General features: G+C 44.7%; 1 protein-coding gene across 7 annotated transcripts in view; it reads right to left on the bottom strand.

The window, feature by feature from the left end:
- The window catches only part of Mccc1 (methylcrotonyl-CoA carboxylase subunit 1), a 60,113-nt gene that overhangs the window by 19,144 nt on the left and 16,186 nt on the right, over positions 1-24,783 (bottom strand). For 6 of the 7 annotated variants that reach the window (XM_003477119.5, XM_063224364.1, XM_063224363.1 and 3 more), the window contains 6 exons: positions 14,134-14,255; positions 13,379-13,526; positions 13,021-13,142; positions 7,322-7,433; positions 6,131-6,212; positions 4,310-4,437 (listed from right to left, as the gene is read on the bottom strand). In XM_003477119.5, the coding sequence (XP_003477167.2) occupies positions 4,310-4,437; positions 6,131-6,212; positions 7,322-7,433; positions 13,021-13,142; positions 13,379-13,526; positions 14,134-14,255 (714 nt within the window). The remainder of the gene's footprint in view (positions 1-4,309; positions 4,438-6,130; positions 6,213-7,321; positions 7,434-13,020; positions 13,143-13,378; positions 13,527-14,133; positions 14,256-24,783) is intronic. The other variant, XM_063224365.1, reaches the window with a different exon arrangement.

Raw genomic sequence — 24,783 nt, 5'->3', positions numbered from 1 at the left:
TAAGCTCAGCTTGCCTGGTTCCATCAAGGTCAAAAATCACAATCAACAGCACCCCTGATGCTGGATTTTGACAGCTAGGCTTTTTTGTACCAGAGCTGGGTGATTTCCATTGAGCACCCCTAACTCCAAGCTCAGGATCACAATCAGAGACCCAAGTTTCATGTCCTGGGATGACATTTCTCAAAAAGCTGGACTCTGACACGGCAGGATTGCACAATGCCCATAAAATGTACTACCTGTGATCCATGATTTATGGCACATTTCAAAACACACCTTCTCTCAACCTTAGCTCACAGCCACAGACCGCACTGAACATGCTGCAACTTGAACGATGGGACTCGGGTTCCGGCACTGAACACGCTGAAACTTCTGACTGGACAGCACCCAGGAGAGCAATCACCACACCCTTGTTTAAATCATACTTTGTGGGAAGCCGCCTATGATGGCGCCCATTTCCTGCTTCCGGGTTCTTCCCGGCCTGAACAAGCCCGCCAAATTGTCATATCTGCCCAGTTACCCGTGACACTAGCCTATCAGCTTGTTAGGCGCGCTTCTCTGTGATTGGATACTGCTTCCCCTTATAAGAGGTTGTTCCTGCCCCCAACGGGCGGAAGAGGAACCAACGTTGAGGGTGGCGGACCTTGTTAGGTCCGGTTCGCTGTACGCAATAAACTTTGAGAGCTGATCCTGCTCGAGTCTGGCCTCCTGTCTCCTGCGGCTCCGGTCATCTGGTGGCCCGTACGGGGATAAAAGACTCAGCGACGTGCCTCTTCGGCCGGGAGGTGCGATTGCTGTCGCCTGCGGTACGACGGAGGACCTGGCCCAATAACAACGGAAGGCCCCGAGCGCCTCTTCTCTTCACCCTGATCAGCTACGTGAGATACAGCGGTTCCCGGGACAGGTGAGTACTGGATCGCCTGGGTTGGGTGGACGCACCTAACAGATTTTGAGCGCCACACGGGTGGACGCCGGTCTTTTTTTTTTCTTTGCATTTGTTTCGCTTTCGCTTCACCATTGTGGGCAACGCTGCTCGCAAACCCCTCGCTGACTCCCTAAGAGTCCTGCTGCGGACCCGAGGCATCTACATAAACCGGGTCACCCTTTCGAGATTTCTGGATCATGTTAATGAAATTGCCCCCTGGTTTTGGCCCACGGGCTCTCTAACCCTCCCGTCATGGGAGAAGTTAGGAGGGGATCTTAGATGCGCCCGAGAAGAGGGACGCTTGGATCCCATGGTTTTACCCCTGTGGGAACTGATTAGGGCTTGTCTGACGGACGAACAAACCCCCGGGCTTTGCTCAGCCCGACAGGCTCTTGACAAAGCTCGATCCGAGTGCTCGGAGGAGCCCGAAGTCACACCTGACTTTGGGCCTCCAGAGAAACACAAGGGCTCCGAAGCTCGCGACCCATGGTCGCCCCCTTCAGGGCGCCAGGCCCCACTGCACCGCCGTGGCCGGAAGAGGAGTTGCTCCCTGGGCTGCCACCTCCACCCGTGGCCGCCAGAGGGCGCCCACAACCTATGGCACTGCCCTGGTTAGAGGGAGAGCTACTTCCCGGATTACCTCCTGCGCCCCCTTCTGGGGGAGGAGGAGGACGTTCCTTCCGTATGTGGTAAATGCTCTCCAAGTTCTGGAGACGGCGGGTCCCATTAAACCCTCTTCAACGGTAGCCTCCATATTCCTAGGTATTCAACATCAGCCATGGAATAGAACCTCAAAAGTGTTCATCTCACATATCAGAGCCCATACTAATTTACCTGGGCCCTTGGCGGAGGGCAATGCCTTGGCAGACTCGGCCACGCGCCCGATATGGGTCTTCACCTTTCCCAACCCTCTGGAAGCAGCCCAAAAATTCCATTCTCAGTTCCAAGTTAATGCCCGCACCCTCATGGCGCGCTTCAACATCACGAGAGCACAAGCACGATGGTATTGCCCAGCTTGTGTGATCTCTTCACCCCAACAATCTATTGGCATTTACCCAAGAGGACTTCGCCCAAATCATATTTGGCAAATGGATGTTACACACATCCCAGAATTCGGAAAACTTAAATATGTTCATGACATTTTGTCAACAAATGGAGGTCACTCTTAAACATGGCATTCCTTACAACCCCCAAGGACAAGGCATCATTGAGCGATCCCATCGGACACTCAAGGGTGTCTTACAAAAACAAAAGGAGGGAATAGGCCATGGCCTAACGCCCAAAGGAAGAATATCATTGGCACTCTTTACCATAAATTTTTTAAACCTTAATCACAATAATCATTCCCCTGCCATGGAACACAATAACCCGTCCCCGGCCGACAAAGGGCTGGTGAGATGGAAAGATGTCCTTACAGGACAATGGATGGGCCTGGATCCAGTGATTAGCTGGACCTGAGGTGCGGTTTGTGTTTTCCCACAGGAACCAGGCTGCGAACCGCTGTGGATCCCGGAAAGATTGACGCGAGCAGTAAACTCCCCACCAGTTCCTGATAAAGCACAGGAGGATAAGCCCGCGGACACAAGTCAACTCGACCCTTCTGGGACCGACGCTCAGCGCCCAAGACCATCTACAAACTAAAATGTCTGGTTTGGAGCTTTTTCTATTCTGTGGGTTCCTATTAATCACCCCTGTCCGCACAAATTTGACCAACACTGTTAAAAATATGACAGCTTGGCTGCAAGACACCTACCTACCTAAGTTTCACAATTTGTCCCTCATAGTCGGTCAGGAACTTGACAATATGGACGGTATCCAACTAGGTCCAGTCAGGGGTTCTCCTGGCCCAACCTGACTACTTGGATCCTGATTGCCGTGGCCATCCTAGTGGGGCTTGTGGTTATTAAATGCTTGTTAGATCGCCTCATACAAACTCAGCAGCAGGTTAAGATCACAGCTATGGCAGCCATGCAAATGGCAGCAGGTGGCCCATCAGGCCAGCAGGCTGCCGCATATCTCCTTCACATTGCAGAACATCAGCTATAAGAGCTGAGTGGGCAAGCCAATGACGGGTAAGACGGGAAAAGCCCTCCCGGTCAACCTAAGACAGGCTCCACTCAGATATACATGGCCTATAAGGCCAGGGGTCCCTCCCGGAGTCAAATTATTGGCATTGAGATGTGAGACCAAGGGTACTGCAGTGCCATCCGCCCCAAAGGTTGGGGGGAAGGCAGGAATGAATGTCTATATGCATCCAGGTTCGGTTCACAAAAGCCTGGCCCTGCGAAAAAATGAACCACTCACCTTGAGCATGGTCCTGGCGCAAGGATATGCACAAAACAGGGTGATGCACAGCAGGGTATAGACCTCTACATTCTCTCATGCCTCGGCCTACAAGGTAGGCCCACTCCTAGGTGTCTAACAGCAACAAGGTCATAGACACCTTGGAGGGACCCACAGACCATCCTATTTTAATAAATAAAAAAGGGGGAGATGTGGGAAGCCGCCTATGATGGCGCCCATTTCCTGCTTCCGGGTTCTTCCTGGCCTGAACCAGCCCGCCAAATTGTCATATCTGCCCAGTTACCCGTGACACTAGCCTATCAGCTTGTTAGGCGCGCTTCTCTGTGATTGGATACTGCTTCCTCTTATAAGAGGCTGTTCCTGCCCCCAACGGGCGGAAGAGGAACCAACGTTGAGGGTGGCGGACCTTGTTAGGTCCGGTTCGCTGTACGCAATAAACTTTGAGAGCTGATCCTGCTCGAGTCTGGCCTCCTGTCTCCCGCGGCTCCGGTCAATACTTCATGTTGATTTCATAAAATACAGGAAACCTGGCATGGCAGGGTCATTGCTTTAAGAGTTTCTAAGCATGGACTCTGAGTGGCTACGATGCATGAACATTTCCCTGGGGGCCAGCAACAGTTTCCAAACCAACACGTCACGAGGATGGAATGGGAGACTATTCCCTGGGCTCCCCGTTCCCCGTTCTGCCTTAGGTGACATCTGTCTGGCCACTAAAGTCTTAATGATGGCACAGCCCCCGGGAATGCTGTGGCCTGAGATGGACCGTGTGGTCAAGACAAGTCTAGGTGCTGGTGGCTCCCCGCTGGCCTGCCTGGTACCTGAAGGAAATGAACGTAAGTGACAAAGCTAGGACTCTGGGTCCCCAGAGTGGCAAGAATGTCACAGCTGCAAATGTCATTTTGCTGCTCAACCTCCCTTTTTCTTGTCTTCATCACTGCCACCTTTCAGGAGTCCAGAGGAGGCTGCCCTGAGATGGGCAAGACTCGACACATACGGGTGCTGAGTTCCCACCGGGAATGTATCTGTTACGTGCCACAACCACGTACTGTTAAAGACGACCTTTAACAGCAGAAACGTCCTCACCCTGAGCTGCCACTCCACCAGGTCGGTCCCCGTGACCATCTCAGTGACAGGGTGCTCCACCTGCAGTCTCGTGTTCATCTCCATGAAGTAGAAGTTGTGCTGTGAATCCATAATAAACTCCACCGTGCCTGGGAGACACAATACAAGAATCATGCATTATCCATAAGTAGACTCATAGCAAACCAAGATCTCCTGTGATGTAGCTCACTGGGCATCATGGCTGCCACTGCTTAATCATAAACATTTTATATTTCACCAGAAACCACCTCACATTTTACAGTGGCAAGTGAGTCTAAGTTGAAAATAGGGCTCTAGCTGGGTTGCAGGTAGTACACACCTGCAACCCCAGCATTTGAGAGGCTGAGGCAGGAGGATGCTCATGAATTCAAGGCCAGCCTGGACTACACAGTAAGTTTAACGCCAGAGTCAGCTACAGAGCAAGACCCTGTCTTGAAAAAATGGGCTCGGCGTGAAATGTTAAAAGAAGTTCTTCAGAGAGAAGGAAAATGGTACAGGCCAGAAGCTGTATACACGTAAGAAGAGGATAAGAGAGTGAATAGGGGATGATAAAATAAATGTTAATTCTCTTATTTTTCATCGATTTAATAGATAATTTTATTCAAAATAATATGAGCAATGACTTTAATTATATATGGGTATAGATTTATGTTTATGTATAAATATAATCTATAATTATAATAATAGAAGGGACAAGAAGACATCAGGGATACTATACTATTATTATATTTTATTATTATTATTATTATAAGTTTGTGAGAGTCTGAGGCAGGAAGATCATGAGCTCTGAGCAGCCTGTGCAACTTAGCAAGATTCTGCCTCAAAAACTGAACAACAAAAAACAATCAGACTTGAAAAGTGAGGGCAAGACCTGAAAAGCGACTTCATAAAGGAGATTTGCAGCTGGCAGGTGAGTAGCACGATTTAACATCACAGAGTAGCAGGGAAGTACAAGTTAAAACAGCCAGGTGGCCACTCCTCAAAACCCCAAGCCTGACACTTGAACGCAGGGGTCGGGCTGGCAGGAAGCCCTGGGTCACTGCTACGCAGTAGGAACACACTGGCAGTCTCTTTGAAAGATGCCTTGGCAGTTTCTTCTGGAACTAAACATACTGTCACTGTGTGATCTGACAATTCTGCTCCTTGGGATTCACCCAAATGAAGAAAATAACGTCCGAAAGAAAATAACGTCCACATAAAATCCTGCGAATGAACATTCATAGCAGCTTTGGCCATCCCTGCAAAACCTGGAGGCAGCCAGGATGTCTTTCAGTAGGAAATGGACAGAAAACAGAACACTGCTCAGCATAAAAGAGAAACCAACTAGGAAGCTATGAAGACATGGAGGAAACTGAAATCTGTATCAGTAAAAGGGACACGCCAATCTGGATGGGCGACGCGAATCTTAACAAGGTAAACTGCTGAGGCACCGACAGAGAGATTAGTGGTTGCCAGGGTTTAGGGGGCTAAGCAGGTTGAGGAGCCAGAGCCAGAGCGCAGGAAAGTCTTAGGTCAAGAAACTATATTGTGTGAGATACTACAGTGCCAGGCGTGGTGGCCCAGCACTCAGGAGGCTGAAGCAGGAGGATCGATGAAAGTTCGAGACCAGCTTGGGCTACATAGTGAGTTCAAGGCCAGCCTGGATTATACAATGAAATGCTGCCTTAAAAAAGAAAAAAAGAGCTTCAAAGCCACTGATTTAAAAGCTATATATTTCTCTTATCTTCTGAAACTTAAACCAATTAGTTAAAAAACAAAACAAAACTAATTAGTCTCTCCTGTTAAAAACACATTCTAACGTACCTGCTCCAACATAATTCACAGCTTTAGCAGCTCTGACGGCAGCCTCTCCAAGCTTTCTTCGTACTTCAGGCTTGATACCAGGCTATAAAAAATGATTTAATATACATTTCCATGACTATCTTGACTTAACAGGGCTGGGAATTTAACTCAGCAGCATAAACGCTTGCTTTGTAAGTGGGAGGTCATGAGTTTGATCCCCGGTACCAAAAAAAAAAGATTTAAAAAAATACAGTAGCCTTATATTTTATGTATCAAAGAACTGCAGGTGAGGTAAGGACGGCCAGGTGTGGTGGTACACCCCGGGTAATTCCAGCACTCCAGGGACTGAGGCAGGAAGATTGAGTAACTATATGAATAACTCTATCAATATGAAAACTTTCAACAGTTCCCATTTTGCTTCACGATGACAGAGAAATCTGAATCAAGAGCAAATCATTTTTTGGGATACAGGGAAACTTGGAGATTTCAAGTTAATATGCAAATTTCATAAAAAGAAATATATAAAGCAGTAAGCAAAATTCATTTTATCATTTAAAATAATGCTCTTGAAAATAGGTTTTATGGTGATTATGGGCATGCATTTCGACTGGCACAATATTCTCTGCAGCAGAAATCACATTTGGAATACGCTGTAGGAATAACAGGTTGATTCACTAAAAACCTCAGACTCCAGGTATTTTTCGAAATACATACTAAAAGGAAGAAAAAAAGATGTACCTAACCCATGGTAGTGGCAGCCCTAAAAGAAATATAAATCCACTCAGGAGGCTGAGGCAGGAAGATCACAGTGAGTTCAAGCCCAGCCTGAACTACACGGTGAGACCCTGTCTCAAAAAAAAAAAAAAAAAAAACATATAAATCAAAAACAGATCATCCATAACCCAGTTAACAAATCAATTAAGTGAAAACTCAAAGAAATGTTAGCCATTAACGTTAGAGGGCAAAAATAAGAGGGACTCTCTTTCGGCCCCATCACACTCATTAACGCGCGGAAATGACCAACTAACGTATTTCAGAAGCAGCAGAAAGAAATAGCCATAAAGAATCCTCTCTGTAAGAAACCCATCTAATTAACAGATCGCCGTTCCCTTCCTTAGGATTAAGAATGTGGGTGGCACTCATTCCCCAGCGTGGCCGCCTGTGGGGCGCTGCTGGGCCCACGGGGGAGCACCCGCGCGAGCACCCCCTTACCGCGGGGGCCTCCTCGATGACCTTCTGGTGCCGCCTCTGCACGCTGCAGTCCCGCTCAAACAGGTACACGGCGTTGCCATGGTGATCGCCGAACACCTGGACTTCCACGTGCCTGTAAAAGCAGACGCGCGCCTGTTGGTCTCCGCTGAGGGCTGGCTATCCGTGTCCGGGAGACCTCCATCCTCACTTACTTTTTAAAGTAAGATCTGATATTTTGACCTCTGAACAGAGGTTACAGATGTAGCAAGGGGTCTATAACCTTGCAAACAACTCAGTGAAACAGTTTCCGTTTGTGTGATAACCATTAAAGCAACCGGGAGGCTGAGGCAGGAGCGTCACAAGTTGGAGTCCAGCCTGGCAAATTTGTTCCATCTTACAAAGACCCTGTCACAAACTAAAAAAAGAAAAAGGAAGGAGGGATGTGCCTTGCTGAGAAAGCCCCAGGTCTAATGCCCAGTGCCACTAAATAAGTAAATAAACTCAAACTGTAGTCATGTTTCATATATCTCAAAAAGCCAGTGAAAACTTTCCACGACTAGTTTTCCGTTTTTCTGTTTGGTTGTTTTTTGTTTTTTGAGACAGAATCTTGCTATGACGTTCAGGCTGGCCTGGAACTCACTGTGTAGCCCAGGCTGGCTTCAAACTCGGAGCGCTCCTCTTGCCTCAGCCTCCTGAGTGTGCCACCACGCCTGCATCCATGACCAGCTTCCTCTTACACTCATTCAGTCAGAGTTTATAAACCATTAGAAGACCGAAATAAAAATGGCTCACCACAAGTGGCTTAAGAAATAAGGAAGGCAGGCATGGCAGCACACACTTGTAATTCCAGCACCCGAGAGGCTGAGGCAGGAGCTTGCCATGAGTTAGAGGCCAGCCTGGTTACATAACAGACAGCCCGAACCACAGAGAGATCCTGTTTGGAGAGAGGGAGAGAGAGAGAGAGAATTCTTAGCAGGTTTACTGTATTTTGTTCATTCACATATTCACCACCATAACAGAGAAATGAGTGATTGGCAATTTTGTTTTCTGTTGCCCAGGTTAGGCTAGAACTCGAAATCCTCCTGCCTCAAGCTCCCAGAGGGCTGGGGTTACAAGTCTGTGGCCCCATCCCTGGTTTTATTGATTTCTTTTAAAAAAAATTTCAAACACAGATGAGAGTGGGGGAAATAAAGCCTTAGTTAAGTGAAATAAATCATACACACGAGCTTAAATATCACATGGTTTCTCTTAGATGAGAAACCCAGAGTAAAAATGAAGAGCAAACTAAAGGGCAGATAAAAGGAAGTAGGGGACAGACTGTTCTCAGAGGGGAGGAAGGTCAAGGGCTGGAGGGCAGGGCGAGAAGGGAATGAAAAGAAACTGGGCTGTGTTGGGTGCACATACTGACTGCACATGGGGATGGAAGCATCATGTACTGCGGAGAGGCTACAAGTATTCAGGAGGCTGCGGCAGGGGGTTGGTGTGTGCCTGAGGTCAGCCCAAACTACACAGCGAGACCATGTCTCAAACAAACAAACAAACAAAAGACAAAGCCAGTGTAGAGATGGGGGAGAGCAGGGAGGGTGAAAAGGAGTGAAGATGCATTACAGATACGCATCCATTTCCCATGAGGAACATAATCTGCTATGCTGCAAACACGTATGTACCAATAACCAAAAAAGGTCACCAAGCTTGGTAAAAGCCTTGTCAAGGTGCAGTGTCAGCGCAGTGAGCCGTTCTTCCTCACTTTGGTTTACTTCCTGAAGCTCCTCATTTAGCTACTTGGAAGAATTTATTGTCCTCATCTATCACCCTTCCTAAATGTTCCACTATTTAATTTTACAACCCAGTTAACACATTCTCTTGACAGAAATACCTGCAGCTGGTTTTTTTCCTTTCCTTTTCCTTTTTTGATTTCTTGCCTTACTGATATTTCCTCTTCATTTACTCTGTCCCAAAGACGTAATCACCAAATACACAAAACTACTACCGTTGCTGCCGCGTTCTTGGTGTGTGTGTGTGTGTGTGTGTGTGTGTGTGTGTGTAGCACGTACTGTGCAATCCTAGAGGTGGGCCCCAGGGGATCCTGCACACGCTAAGCACACGCACTAGCTCTCATGTCCTGATCCCTGCTGCTACTATTAGTTCAATTTAGACTAAGGAAAAGGGACTTTAGCTTACCGACACTCACTCCCTCTCTGCTTGTCTTTCTCTATGTAAACCTCAGTTTCCATCCTTGGAAAAATTTGTGTTACTGTTTCCTGCAAGGCAGATCTACTGGCAACAATTTCCCTCAATTTTTGTTTTCCTGATAAAGTCCTTTTAAAGGATGATTTTGTGGGATATATAAGTGTGGGTTTCTCTCACGCTTCCCATTTCACTGTATTCTTCTTGCTTACATGTTTTCTCATGAGATTTTTTATCTTTGATCTTTCGTAGTTAACACTTCCCATAGCTGCCTATTGGTCTTTACTTCCTGTAGTCTGAATATGAGGTGCACAGGGGTGTGCGTGTGTGTGTGCACGCATGTGTGTGCATGTGTGTGCATGTGCGTGTGAGGAGTGGGGACTGAACTGGAGCCTCGTGCATGCTCACCAAAGCCCTTACCAGAGCTTTGCTCTGCCCACACAGCGGGAGGTATTTTATCCTGTTTGGCATCCTCCTTTGAGATTCCTAGCTCTATATCTTTTCTGTCATTAATTTGGGAAGATTGCTGGCCATAATGATTTCAAATATTTCTCTTGCTCCTTTTCCTGTTCTTCTTGTGGCATCCAAATAAGATGCTACGTTTTGTTTAAGTTTTTCGAGACAGGCCTCATTGCTATGCAGTTCAGGCTGGCCCTGAACTCACTACGTAATCTAGACTCCTCAGCTTCTGGAGGGCTGGGATTCCAGAAGTGCCACCCGGCCATGTTACCCTTCTTATGCTGCCCCACAATTCTTGGATATTCTGTTTTGATTTTTTTCTTTCATTTTTAAAAATATTTCTCTTTGCATTTCAGTTTGGGAAATTTTTATCAACAGATTTTCAAGGTCACTGACTCTTTCCTTGGCTGTCTCTAGACAAGGATGCTAATGAACCCATTCAAAATATTCATTTCTCTTACAATGTTTCTGACTGTTAGCATATTTCTTTTAAGGCAGGGTCTCATTGTGTAGCCCAGGTTGGCCTCAAACTCAAGGCTTCCTCCTGTCTCAGTCTCCTGGGTGTTGGGATTATGGGCATGTGCCACCAAACCTGGCTGATTTCTAGCATATTACAAAACTAATTTTTTCTCTACTTACATTATCTATTTGTTTTCTGCATGTTTGTTTGTTTTCGTATCAGTGGGAATCAAACGGTAAGCACTCTATCAGTCATCTACGCTTCCTCCCCTCATCAATTCTTGAGTCTTATGCACTTGACCCATTAAAACCTTTAAGGTTATTTTAAATTCCCTATTTAATCATTCTAAATTTGTCATTTCAGGTGCATATTATGATTTAGGTACTTATGTTTCTTCAAACTGTTGTTTCTAGAACACTCACATCTCTTAGATATATATTTATTAAAAGTAAATTTCAAGTTGGACATGGTGGAGCATGCCTGTAAATCCCAGCATTCAGGAGGCTGAGGCAAGAGGGTTTCTACAAGTTGAAGGCCAGCATGGTCTACACAGTGAGCTCAAGTCTGAACTACATAGTGAGACCCTGTCTCAAAAAAAAAAAAAAAAGAAAGAAAAAGAAAAAGAAAAATTAAATTTCATTTACTGTGTCCTGTACAGGTATAGTTCCACATTTTTTGAGCTCCGAAACAAAACAGTTTTGGCCCTTTAAGGACAATACAAAATTACATGTGCCAAATTCAGCAGAGCCTTGGAAGAGTCTAAAGCTTCCTATGAAGGGGGCAGATTTGAGGGACATAAACAAACACCCACGGCAAAAAAAGCTGGCTGACGACCCCTGCACGCTTACTGTGTCCTATGTACTTGAAAAAATGTGCCCTACTCTCTCCTTATGACAGTGTCACTCCATTCACTTATGCTGACCCTGTCCCCTTCCCAGAAACAAAGCCCAAGACCCTGACTGGCCTGGACCGTGGATGAGTGCAACAGTTACCTTTAGAAACCAGCACGGTCCCCTGCACTACTGCCACAAAAATCTACGAAATAGAAACTCTGTAATCATTTCTTTCCATCATAAACATGAAAACAGAATTCCAAATTGGGCGTGGTGGCACGTGCCTATAATCCTGGCACTCAGTAAACTGAAGCAGGAGGATTTCGGTGAGTTAGAGGTCAGTCCAGACTGCATAGTGAGTTCAAGGTTTGCCTAGACTATATATTGAAACCCTGTCTCAAAAAGAAAAAAAATCTAAAAATAGAATTCCAGTAACAACAACAAAAGAAAGTTCTCAAATCCTTGTGGCTTTTGCTGGCCCGTGCAGACGCAGGTCAGCGCGGTGTTTTAAAGCATGAACTCAAGGAGAAGTGTCTCATTGAGTCCTAGTTTTACCACTTTGAGGCTGGGTGAGAGCAGACAAGTAGCATGACCACTCTGTTGCTTTCTATCCTCACTCACAAAACAGGGAAAATACTGCCTGCCTAACAGGGTTCCTGGGAGTACAGGAAGGCTACTTAGAATGTATAAAACACTTAGAATTTGACCCATGGAAAGCACGTCAGTGTTAGCTGATTACTGACAGTGTTAGCATTGTTACTGACATATCACGTATAATTCAGTTCGGGTAACTTCTTTTGTTTTCTGAGCACCTCAACTGACACTCATAGAGTTCTATAAGTAATCCATTTTATTTTTGGCTTTTTGAGACAGGGTCTCTCTATGCACTTCAGGCTGGCCCTGAGTTCAATTTATAACCCAGTCTGGCCTTGAACTTGCAACAATCCTCCTGCCTCAGCCTCCCAGCTGCTGGGATTATAGGTGTGCATCACCACAACCAGCTAATAGTTTAATTTATCACAAGAAGTTTTTCAGCTTCATATGGTGGCATATGCCTCTAATCCAAGTACTGTGGGAGACTGAGGCAGAAAGCCTGCAAGTTTGAACCTAGCCTGGGCAGCTCAGTGACTTAGCAAGACTATGTCTCAAAATAAAACATTTAAAAAGGTGCTGGGATATTACCTCAGTGTGAAGGCTCTGGGTTCAATCTCCAATATGTAAATAAGTAAATTCTTTTGTATTGAAAACTCTAAATTTTATCAATAAGAAACATTGAACAGGGTTATTGGTATATTGGCATCACAGAACCATTAAGCCACTAATAAAAAGGATGCAGCAGATCTGGGCATGGAAAGATACGTACACTGTGTTAGCATATGGTATAACAGTCATATATAACAGTATACTTGTTCCTGCACTTTTGCATGTATTTTGTTGCCTGTGTGTGTAGACATATATTCGGATTCACACAGAAAATGGTTGGAAGAAGATGTACAATCCTATAATCAGTGGTCACATCAGAGCCTGGGACTGGGGAATTTAATCGGCATATGCACCATTGGAATTTTATGTTTTTTTTTTTTTTTTTTTTTTTTTTTTTGTCTTTTTCGTTTTTATCGGTACCGGGGATCGAACTCACGACTGCCTGCTTGCAAGGCAGGTGCTTATGCCGCTGAGCTAAATCCCCAGCCCCGGAATTTTATGTTTTATGGAGCATGCATGCATTACTTTCACAGTTCAATTTTTTAAAAACTGAGTCTAGGACAAAACACTCAGTTCACCTTGGTGTGTCCACAAACTTCTCGATCAGCATAGCATCATCATTGAAAGCCTTCTTAGCTTCTCTCCGCGCAGATTCTAATTGTTCTTGAAATTCCTTTTCTGAGCTAACAATCCTCATTCCCTAAGAGAGAGAAGATGGTTACAATTACAACATAAACACAGGCTGGGCTCGGTGGCACACGCCTGTAATTCTCAGCATCCGGGAGGCTGAGGCAGGTGGATGGCTGTGAGTTCAAGGCCAAGCTTGGGTTACAGAGTGACTACAAGGCATCTTGAACTGCACAGTGAGACCCTTGTCTCAAAAACAAAACACAACACACAGACTAGTCTGAAAAGCACATGTCCCACCACGCTTACCTTTCCTCCTCCGCCTCGGATGGCTTTAATCATGACGGGATAGCCGATCCTCCCTGCATGCTCACGCAGGCACTGGTCGGACTGGTCCTCACCATGGTAACCTTCCACAACAGGTACCCCAGCCTTGGCCATGAGGGCTTTGGACGTGCTGCGGAGCAGAAACCCAAGAGGCCCCAATTCTACAGGTTCCTTTATTCGAGAGAAACACAGATATAGTCCAGTGCACAAATTACAGGGGAGCTGTTTAAAGGTTGACGGTAGAGAAAGGACCAGTATTGGACGCAATATTAATACACATACTGAAATATCTACTGGTCACTTTTCATTTCGTGTGGTAGTTCATGCTACCTAACTTTTGTCCAAAACACTAATTAGTATATTGCATAGAAACAGTAATTACTTTTTTTTTTTGTCTTGGCATTGTTTTTTGAGACAGGGTCTCAAAATGTAGTCCAGGCTGGCCTTGAACTCACTGTGTACCAACGGCAGCCTCAGACTCACAGTGATCCTCCTGCCTCAGCTGCCTGCGTGCTGGGATCACAGGTGTGCACCACCACACCTGGCTACCAATTACTATTACAGCATTAATTACTATTACATTATTATAATTGAACACTTTCTATGATTCAATGGAGTTATTTCACATGGCAGGTAAGGAAGCCACGCCCACAATAAGAAGGTAAAAGAAATGACAGGTAAGAGAGCTACTCCAATTGACTTCATGTAGTTATATTTAAAAAGATCAAAACTAATACCTCTTTATACCCATGTCTCTGATTGCCGATGAAGGAGGACCTATAAAAATAATTCCTTCTTGTTTACAAAGTTCGGCAAATTCCGTATTTTCTGAAAGAAAGCCATATCCTGGATGGATAGCCTAGGAGTAGGAAATAAAATGACAAACTGAATGAGTTCTTAACAGACAAAGCTTTGTTTCTCCAGGGAAGGCCCTCCCTACACTGCAGTCAGGTACACTAAGGCTCCTATCAAAATCTTCTTCTAAAGAGAAGTCTGGGACCCCCAAAATGAAGTTGGGAACCCTTACTAAACCAGAAGAACTCGTCTTTTTTGTTGTTGTTCTGTAGACTGAACCCAGGCTTATTAGGTACAAACTCTACCACTAAGCTATGTATACCCCCAGCACTTGTATTTCTTTCTGTTGTGGTTTTATATATATATATCTACCTACCATTTATCATTTAATCCTTTTTGGGGTTTTCTTTGGTATTTGTGTGTGTGTGTGTGTGTGTGTGTGTGTGTGTGTGTGTGAGATAGAGTCTCTCTATGCAGTTTATGCTGGCCTTGAACTCACTATGCAGCCAAAGGAAGCCTCAAAGGAAGCCTCAAACTCACGGAACCCTCCTGCCTCAGCAGCCTGAGTGCTGGGATTACAGGCGTGCGCCACCACGCCTGGCTACCTTAAATATACAGTACAGGGGTTTTCAGTACATTCCTAAATGCCATGCAGCCATCACCACCCCCATCTCCAAAATGTTTTATCATCTCCAGCATAACTTGCATTCCCCTTCTTCTCTAGTCCCTATTTCATAAATGAAATCATAAAATATTTATCCCTCTAGATTCAGCTTATTTCACTTAGCATAGTGGTTTTAAAGTTCGTCCACACTGTAGAAGGTATTAGAATTTCACTCCTATTTAAGGCTGAATGATAGTCCACGGTATGTGCAGTCCACATTTCGTTTATTTACTTGCCTGTTGATGAACATGTGAGTTACTTCAGCCTCTTACCTACCATGAATAATGGTGCTATGAACAGTGAGGTCAGGTATCTGAGTCCCTCTTTAAACTCTGTTAGGTGTACATTTGAATGGTTGGGTGATACGGCATAGAACAACTGTATTTTAATTTAAAGGAATATCGCTATTAGGGCAAAATGTCAACGAGCAAAGAGCTTTGCAGAGATAAGGGTGCTGTTCATTCTCTCTACCTGAAACCGGCCTAGAATTGAAATCACAGTATCCAAAAGCGAGAAAGAACACTCCAGCACAATAGTACCTCTTCTAGCCTCAAGCCACTATTTGCCAATGTTCTTTAAAAAAAAAAAAAAAAAAAAAACTTTTAAAAAATACAGCAAACAAAAAGCCATGTCTTACAGTCTATATATGCTGGGTGTGGTGGCATATGCATGCAGTCCCACATTTGGGAGGCTGAGGCAGGAGAACAATTTTGAGGTCAGGCTAGACTATGTAGTGAGTTCAAGGCTCGGCTGAACTGCACGTGAGACCTTGTCTCAAAAATAAATAAATAAGGGGCTGGGGATTTAGCTCAGCGGCATAAGCACCTGCCTTGCAAGCAAGCGGTCGTGAGTTCGATCCCCAGTACTGATACAAAGAAAAAAAAAAGTGTAAAAATAAATAAATAAGTTACTCAAATTAAGTAAACACCATGTACACTTTAGTGTAGCATTGGCAAACCTATGGCACACATGCCACAGGGAGCTGTTTATATCATTGAGAGCTCTAAAAATCTCACCATCAGTGCTTCAGTGTTTTGGCATAGCTGATGTTTTTGCATGATGCACAGTGTAAGAATCAGTCCCCAGTTGACAAGCCATTCTGTCTCTGCACTTCCTGCTTGCTTATCCCATATAAGCCCCAGATTACCAGAGATCAGCATCTGACATTCTAAGGAACAACTGATTCCTAGTCAGTGCCCATCCAACATTAAGTATTTTTATATTTATTTTATTTTAAGGATAGTAAAATACAACAAAACAAGACAGAACAAAGCCAATCAAAACAATGCAGTGAAACTGGTACAGAATTTCAGAGTAGGATATCAGTATAACAGAAATAGGTACCCTGTTATATCTCTTTATCTTCACAATAGTTGTCCATTCAGTCAGGTACAGCAAAATCAAACCAAAAGCAGAACATTATAAAACCAATCAAAACAGAATACTGAATAGAGCAAAACAATTAACCAGAACAAAGCAAAACAGTGAAAACAATATTTGCCTTCAAAGACAAGACAGAAGGAAATCCCCCGTATTTGCTATATTGCATACGGTCATCCTCCAGGAGATGCTCACACCTCTGGCCCCAGGTCAGCATAATCAACCAAACAATACAAGTATTCCATTGCTTTACGTGTCTTAGTTGCTATCAACTCAGGCTGACCTTGGAACCATCCAGCTGTTAAGGGTGGCGGGGACAGAACTTTTCATTTTCAGCCTATGCACTGGTAGGCTCACAGGAGAGACTGACTTTTCTTTCCCTGGCATACCCACAGCTCTCACCACTTACCAGGAAGGCTGGTTCATTGTTTCTTGGTTGGTCTCTCAAGTCCCAGCATGGCTAATTCTCAGGAGACACTGACTTTTCTCTCTGCTTGGCATGTCTGTGGCTCGTGCCACTTACCTATCAACATTAAATAAATCTGCTTCCAAATTCTGGGTGTGGTTTCAGAGTTTCTGCTTGCAGTTGCATGTGGCATCAGCCAGAAAGATCATCTATGCTAAACTTTTTGTTCACCCATCATGGCCCTTGCAGATGGAACAAGGATCTAAGTTCTGATAGAACGTGTGCCCTTGAGATTTCTTGAATTCCACTGGAGGGATGGAGGAGGATTCCTGGCTCCCCACTTGAGCAGCTCACATCAGACCCCAAAAGGAAGAAGACACAGTTTGTCTGTCTGCCTGCTCAATTCTGGTAATAGTCCTGGGAGTACCCCAGTTTATTTGTCAGTCCTGCTTAGCTCAAACAGGAGAGTTGGATCAACTCCCATTAGTCAGGAACATCCTCAAGGGAAGGGAGTTGGAACGTTTAACATCTTGAGTGCCTGTTTAATGAATGCATGAGTGAGTGGAATGGACAGCATAAGCAACAGGCTGCTCTGTCTGTGCACCAAGACTGGTTGCAGTGGCTGATTGGGTGCTCACCTGCGGTTCCATGGCAATCACATATGGCACAACAGAGGCCTCACACCCTCCTTAGCTAAGTCGCACCTAAGTCCCTTCAAGGGGTGAAGACGGGCAAGCAACTGAATGGTCTCTTTCTGCAGAGCACCCATCTTTTGTCTGTTGCACTATTGTTCAAGGATACACAATACATATGTAGGAAGTCAGAGATGGGAATCAATTAGCCAAAACCCACAGTCCTTGACTGCAAGAAAAAGGGCTTTTATGGAACTAAAAATGAAACCAAACCACTCCCTGCATCTCAAAAAAGAAAAAAGAGGCCCATTCTTCCTGAGAATTCTGCCTTGGCACCTTGTTGGCCACCACAGTTGCTACTAAAATCTAAAGCTTCACTCTCTGCTCCCAACGTTTCTACTTCCAGTCAGCTGAACTGGCTCCAGCTTCCCTTGCCTGCGTTCAGCCGCAGAGGCCTCCCTCCAAAGCCCCCTGCTTCTGCCCCAGTCGATGGCATCACCTAACGCCTACCCCAGATGGCCATCAGCAATTCCATCTGAGGTCCACACCTGACTGAGGAAAAACTGGACTGTCAGCCCAACTGAATGAGTTGCCATGGCCTTTCCAAACCAACAACACCCCCAACTAACAACAATTCAGTCAAGTGCTTCTCAAAGACGTCAAAAAGGGGGACAAAAAGTCCATCAACCACTGTTACCCAGAAACCTGATTTAAAAAAAAAAAGCACCTGATGTCTATAAGAAAATCTAGTCTCATAGATGACCATACCCTCTTGCTACAAGTTATGAGGGCTACGGACATAACAAATAAATGTGCCCTCTACCTTCCAGACCAAAAAAAAAGCCTGACTATCCAGGCTCATCTCAAGCTGGACCTCTCCTTGCCCTGTCAGGCCTGAATGAATAGGGAAGACTGAACTCTATCAGATTGGGCCCCTGAGAGCCCATGGTTATTACAAAAGTTGGGAGCAAACCTGTGACTTTCCTGGTAGACAATGAAACAGAACTTTCTGCCTTCAAAATTTCCCTTCATCAAAAATTTATCATCACCAGGACAACTGGGATTCTAACCTCTCACCCTTTCTGTCAGGCACAAGCTTGCAGCCTGGGAAGACATCTCACCAGACATGAATTCCTGTGTAAGCCAGTCCCCAAAACACTTCTGAGAAGAGCTGGGTGTGGTGGCACATGCCTGTAACCCCAGCACTTGGGAGGCTGAGGCAAGAGAATCACTGTGAGACCAAGGCCAGCCTGGGCTACAAAGTGAGTTCAAGCCCAGCCTGAACTGCATAATGAAACTCTATTTCAGGGGCTGGGGATTTAGCTCAGAGGCATAAGCGCCTGCCTTGCAAGCAGGCAGTAGTGAGTTCGATCCCTGGTACCGATAAAAACGAAAAAGACAAAAAAAAAAGAAACTCTATTTCAAAAAAGATTTTAAAAAATATACAGAGTTCACCACTTCTGGGAAAGGACATCCTCTTCAGGTTAGAAGCAGCTGTCTCCTTTGTACCAAGCCAATCAGCCTCTCTCTTGTTTAACCCTGAACTTTCAACTTGACTGCTCCCCAAGAGGAAGGGGATGTTTGCATCAGTCTGAGACAGATAACTGCAGTCCTGAAATTCTGAAAACTCCCCTCCCAGAGGTATGAGCTGAAGATTCACCTCTGTGTCTGGCCATCAACTGTGCCACCTCACCGTATCCCCCACCACTGCCAGCTGTCACAGGAAGCACAGGTATGTACCACACGTCAGACTGGTAATCACCTCAGGCAAGATCTCCATGCCATCAACAATGTAGACGTTACCTTGCACTGTGTGGTTCCCAACCTATACATCCTTTTTGGAATGCTATTCAATTGCCACAAGGGTTTGGGAACTCTCCCACTATTTTGCACTAGCAAAAGATTTGGCTCCGGACAACCTGTTTCTCTGTCCCTCCAGCTACATCACAGTCCCCAGAGAAAGATAAAAAAAAAAAATGAGACTTCAAAACTACAAAATGGAGGGGCTGGGGATTTAGCTCAGTGGTATAAGCGCCTGCCTTGCAAGCAGGCAGTCGTGAGTTCGATCCCTGATACCGATAAAAAGGAAAAAAACAAACAAACTGTCGGGCGCAGGCGCTTGACACACCCCGCCCAGGACTAAGGACCACGTCAGCTTCTGCAATGCGCTACGTCCCTCTCCAAATTAGCCACCCCGTGCGCACCTCGTGCTCACTCTGTATTCGCCCCGTGCTGACTCTGTGGCAACCCCTGATTGACCACAGCTGGGTATATTGGCCAGAGCCCGCGTTCCATCCCAACCCTCCTCGTGGCAGCCTGTGATTGGTCACGGCCGAATATATAAGCCAGAGCCCGCGTCAATAAAGCGGCAGTTATCTGTTACCCACAAGAGCATCCTCTGTCTCATTGGGGGGCTGCGCCATTCACAAACAAACAAACAAACAAAAACTACAAAATGTCTGTATATTGTCAAACTGCATACACCTTTCCTACCTGTAAAGTCAGTTCAAGATTTTCGAGCTGCCAACACACAACTGTCCTCTCTATACATTGGCTCAGTCTTCTGCCACCCTGCTGTAGTCAAGGGTTTCGGGGAGAACAATTACATACAGGACACAGAATTTATGATATTATTTTATGAGAGTCACCCAGAATTAAACACAAGAAAGTGCAGGAAATCTGTCCACAATGCTAAAGACCTAGAAAATCTATCTGAGGGCCTGGACCCCACAGCAATGTCCTGCATAAGTACAGCTGAAGACCTAGAGCCCATGACAATGCCCCCCAATAAGTTCAGCTGGAGGCCTAGAGCCCATGACAAGGACTCATGTAAATCTGATCCATGGATCTGCACTGTTAAGGCCCAAAGGTCAGCACTGGAAGCTGGAAAGTCTATTCCAGCAGGATTAAATAGGTTGAGGGTTCTATACTGGAACCAAGAAGCAAGGTCCTGAGCTCCCCTGACAATGAGAACAGTTGAGTACATATCAGGAAGCCAGTGTGACAACTTCTCCTGGAGATTAAACAGCACACCCTTTTTCCCTTTGGAGCCAGAGCTCCCCCAAATGAAGCACAGCCATTCTCAGCAACAACAAGGTCCTGAACTCCTCCGATGTTAGATGTTAACGGTTGAATTCACACTGGGGAAGCCATGACAAACTCCTCCAGGAGAACAATGGCTCCAAACAGCAACACTTAGGAGAACTCACAACGCTACACTCTCCCTCTCCAGGTCTCCTTTTTTTTCTGGCAATAGTCCTCATGTGGACCATCCACACTCAGCACCATGCTGATTCAGTTCAGCTGGTGTTAAATTGACCACCCATTTTTAATCCACAACACACCCATAAGCTGCTGGTACACCTGCCTAGACCTAAAGAATGCCTTCTTCTTCCTTTGATTGGCTCATGTCAGCCATCCCTTCTTCAGTTTTAAATGAAAAGACCCAAGTTCTGTATTCGAAAGTCAACTGACCTGGACTCACCCTCCCAGAGATTCAAAAACTTGTTTGCCCTCTTTGGAGAAGCCCTCATAGCTGACCTCATAGTTTCCCAACACAAAATGTTACAGCACTTCTGATTAATGACACCCAGGCTGCCTGCTGGAAAGGCACAATAGCTCTGCTGCAATATCTGGCAGAAATTGGTTATGAGAAAGAAACTCCACAAGTTTCTTGGTGCTGCTGGCTTCTGTAGAATCTGGATCCCTGAGTTCACAAAAACAGTGATGTTTACTCAGACTGTCAGCCCTGCAGTGCCCAGTGGCCGACCTGTGCAAATGCATGAATCTAGTCACTAATGGCTGCCTCCTCCCTTTACACTCTTAACAGCCACTGTCCCGCTCGTCAAGAAAGCTGACAAGCTTGCCTTTGGCCAAGACCTAACTGTCCAGATGCCATATGCTGTGCTGGACCTTCTGAATAACTGGGCAAAAATCCATCTTTAGGTTCACCGTTCTAAGAGCTCTGGAAAATTTACGCGGGCTAGACAGCTCCTCTGGGGCTCACTCCGAAAAGACAACACACTCAAAGCCCTGCTCTGGTCACTTTGGACACCGACCAGTCTACACATGACTGAAGGCTGAGGACACCATTCACAGCATTGCTCCATCCCTCAACACATTACACTCCTTGATTTTTGTGCTTTTGTGCTTACCCCAGTCTTTGCTTTGCCTTAGCTCTGTGTCTGATTGCTCCAAGACAATAAAAATAACCAGGAAGGGCTTTGCAAATGATAAAGATTTGACAAGCATCCAAGGCACACTGGACACTCTCCTAGATCAGATTAACTCCTTCACTCCCTTGTCAAAGTCAACTCAGGGGCAAAGCCTATGTAAGAGAGGGAAATGAATCACCAGTTTCTAGTGGGAATTTTCAGTCTTGAGGACTTTGCCTCGGGTCCACGCTAGGACCACTAGCAGCCCCAGCGTTATTGCTCCTAGTTGGGCCTTGCCTCAGGGGACAGAAGTAACATGCCCAGCAAAGATTTTCCAGGGAAACTAAAACGGGGGAAATGCAGCGGAAGATGCTCCTCCAGGCAGTACACTTTCAGTCTGTTAGCTGCCCAGGTAATGGTTCCCGTTCCAGTTCCCGTTTCTTTTGTCTCTTAGAAATGGCTGGGCACTGTGATGCATAGTGTTAAGGACCAGTCCCCAACTGACAAGTCATTCTGCCTCCGTACCTCCTGCTTGCTTATCCCACATGAGCCCCAGAACACCAGACGTCATTTTGGGAATGATCCTAATGGCAGGGTATCGACATAAATAAATCTGTCTCCAAATCCTAAGTGTCATTTCAGTATTTCTGTTTGTCACTGCATAAATAGTTAAGTTCAAAGAACAGTTCAAAATTAAAGCGTGAGCTTGAGATATCTAGGAAATGCTTAGGAGTAGAAAAACCCATATCCTTATGGCTGCAACAAAAAACACCAGTTGAGTTTTGCTGTCAGTTTGATGCTTCAAAGTTCAATTTTGGTATTTTCTATGAATGGGCAAACATTTCTGCTACACAGAGTGAAACAGCTCCACATCCCAGTCTTCCCTGGTGGTTTTGATTTTGAGTTTCAGTTTACAGAACATAACACTCCCCTAATGTGAGCTGATGAATGTAGTAATTTATAGAGCACAGAACTATCACTGCAGCCCATTTTTAGAACACCTCCATCAGTCAAAAATCTTCCCAGGAGTCTGCAGTCAATCAATCCCTTTATTGTCAGACTCATATAACCACTGAGGGGCTGTCTGTAGTTTTGCCTTTTAAAAATTTCCATGCAAATACACTCATACAGTCCATATGCTTACACATTTGGTTATTTTCTTTCTTCTTGTTCTTTTGGTTTTTTGAGACACGGTCTAACTATGTAGTTCGGGTTGGCCTTGAACTCACTATGGAGCCTAGGTTGGTGATCCTCCTACCTCAGCCTCCCAATAGCTGGGATTACAGGTATGTGCCACCATACCTGGCTTGTCGGCCTTTTTGATTTACCCATTCTAGAGGATCTGTAGTGGTACTGCACTTTGTAAACATTACTGAGATATAGCAATTCAATATAGGCTAGGGATATAGCTCAGGGGCATAAGTGCCTGCCTGGCAAGTGCAAGGTCCTGAGTTCAGTCCCTGGTAAAAAAAATAAAACAACAACCCCCCCCCAATAATATAAATCATATACAGTATACATACAAGAAAGTCACCCAGTCCAATGATTTCTTAGTATATTCACAGAGTTGTGCAATTGTCAATTACAATCTAAGATAATCTGAGGAAAATCTAATTATTACAGGTTTTCATCATCTCAAAAAGAAACCTTCCTATATCCTTTAGCAGCCATTCTCACTCCTACAGATTTGCTAACTTGGACGTTCTGTATATTTTTATACAGAATCTGATGGTATTTTTATACATGTAGTCTTTTGTGATTGGCTCTTTTTACTGACATTTTCTTTCTTTCTTTCTTTCTTTCTTTCTTTCTTTCTTTCTTTCTTTCTTTCTTTCTTTCTTTTTTTGTTTTGTTTTTTTGGTACCAGGGATCAAACTCACGACCTCACGCTTGTCAAGCAGTCACTCATGCTGCTGAGCTAAACCCCCAGCCCTTCACTGAGATTTTCAATGTTCATCCATTTTCTTAAAGCATGCTTCAGTACTTTACTCCTTGCTTCCAGATAACATTCCACTGGCTGGATATGCCATATTTTATGCATCCATTCATCAATTGATGGACTTTTGGGCTGCTTCATTTTTTGGCTTTTTGAGTAATGCTGCTATGAGCACTTGTGTAACAGTTTGTGAATGGGCATCTGCTTTCACTTCCTCTGATAGACACCTAAGAAGTGGAGCTAATACAATAAGCAGTCACTCTGTGGGGGAACAGCAAAACTTCTCCAAAGCAGCTGTGTCGCTTCACACTCCCACAGTGAAGTTCAAGGGCTCAGCCTTGTCTACACTGTACTCACCAACCTTGGTAACAACTGTCTTTGTGGGGCTGGGGGTTTAGCTCAGCAGCATGTCTGCCTGGCAAGCTTGAGGTTGTGAGTTCAATTCCTGGTACCAAACAAAACAAAACAACAAAAAAAGAGCTGTCTTTGTGATTACAGCATCCTGATGAGCATAAAGTGGTACCTCATTGTCATTCTATAAATTTTAACTTGTATTTATTTCCCTGAAGGTTAACCATATTAAATATCCTTTAATGGGCTTATGGATCATTTTATTTACTGAAGTATTTCTTCAAACATTGTCCCATTAAACTGAATTGTTTGCACTTATAAATACAACTTTATATATTCTGGATACAACTTCTTTTTTTGTTCCATTTTGACTTTTGATTTTTGAGATAGGCTCACTGTGTAGTCCGGGCTGGCCTCAAACTCTCTATGTAGGCTTGAACTTTGCAACGATCCTCCTGCCTCAAAATCCCAAGTGCTGGGATTACAGGCATGTGTGACCATGCCTGGTTATAAGTTTTATTGAATATATGCTTTGCACAATTTTTCCAGGATCTAGACTTTAGATTCATTTTTCCCCCAAAGATATCTAATTTCTCCAGCTGTTTGCTGAGAAAACTATCCTATAAAATTACTTAACATTTTCATTTAAAAGTCAATTAATTATTTATATGATTTTTGGACTTTTATTCCATTCTATTGACTTACACATTTATCTTTATGTCAACTCTACACTATTTAGAGTCCCACAGTTTTTTTAATGAGTATGAAACATAGTCTAAGCCCAATAAATGTTTTAGTCCTTTCAAAACTGTTTTGGCTATCTACTAGACTGCGTGGCTATTTTAGGACCAATTTACAATTTCTATAGAAAATCCTAGTGGATTTTGATAAAGAAGTGATCAAATAGGGCTGGGGGTGTAGTTCATTCTTTTTTTTTTTTTCTTTTTGGTACCAGGGATCGAACTATCGACCTCACACTTGCAAGGCAGGCACTTATGCAGCTGAGCTAATTCCCTGGCCCTAGGGGTATAGTTCAAAGTTTGAATGCCAGTGCAGTACGTGTGAGGCC

The sequence above is a fragment of the Cavia porcellus genome, unplaced genomic scaffold (assembly GCF_034190915.1).
Source record: "Cavia porcellus strain 051 isolate PalLab524CR breed Dunkin Hartley unplaced genomic scaffold, mCavPor4.1 scaffold_14, whole genome shotgun sequence".
Taxonomy (NCBI): Eukaryota; Metazoa; Chordata; class Mammalia; order Rodentia; family Caviidae; genus Cavia; species Cavia porcellus.
This window is presented reverse-complemented; position numbering and strand designations above follow the sequence as displayed.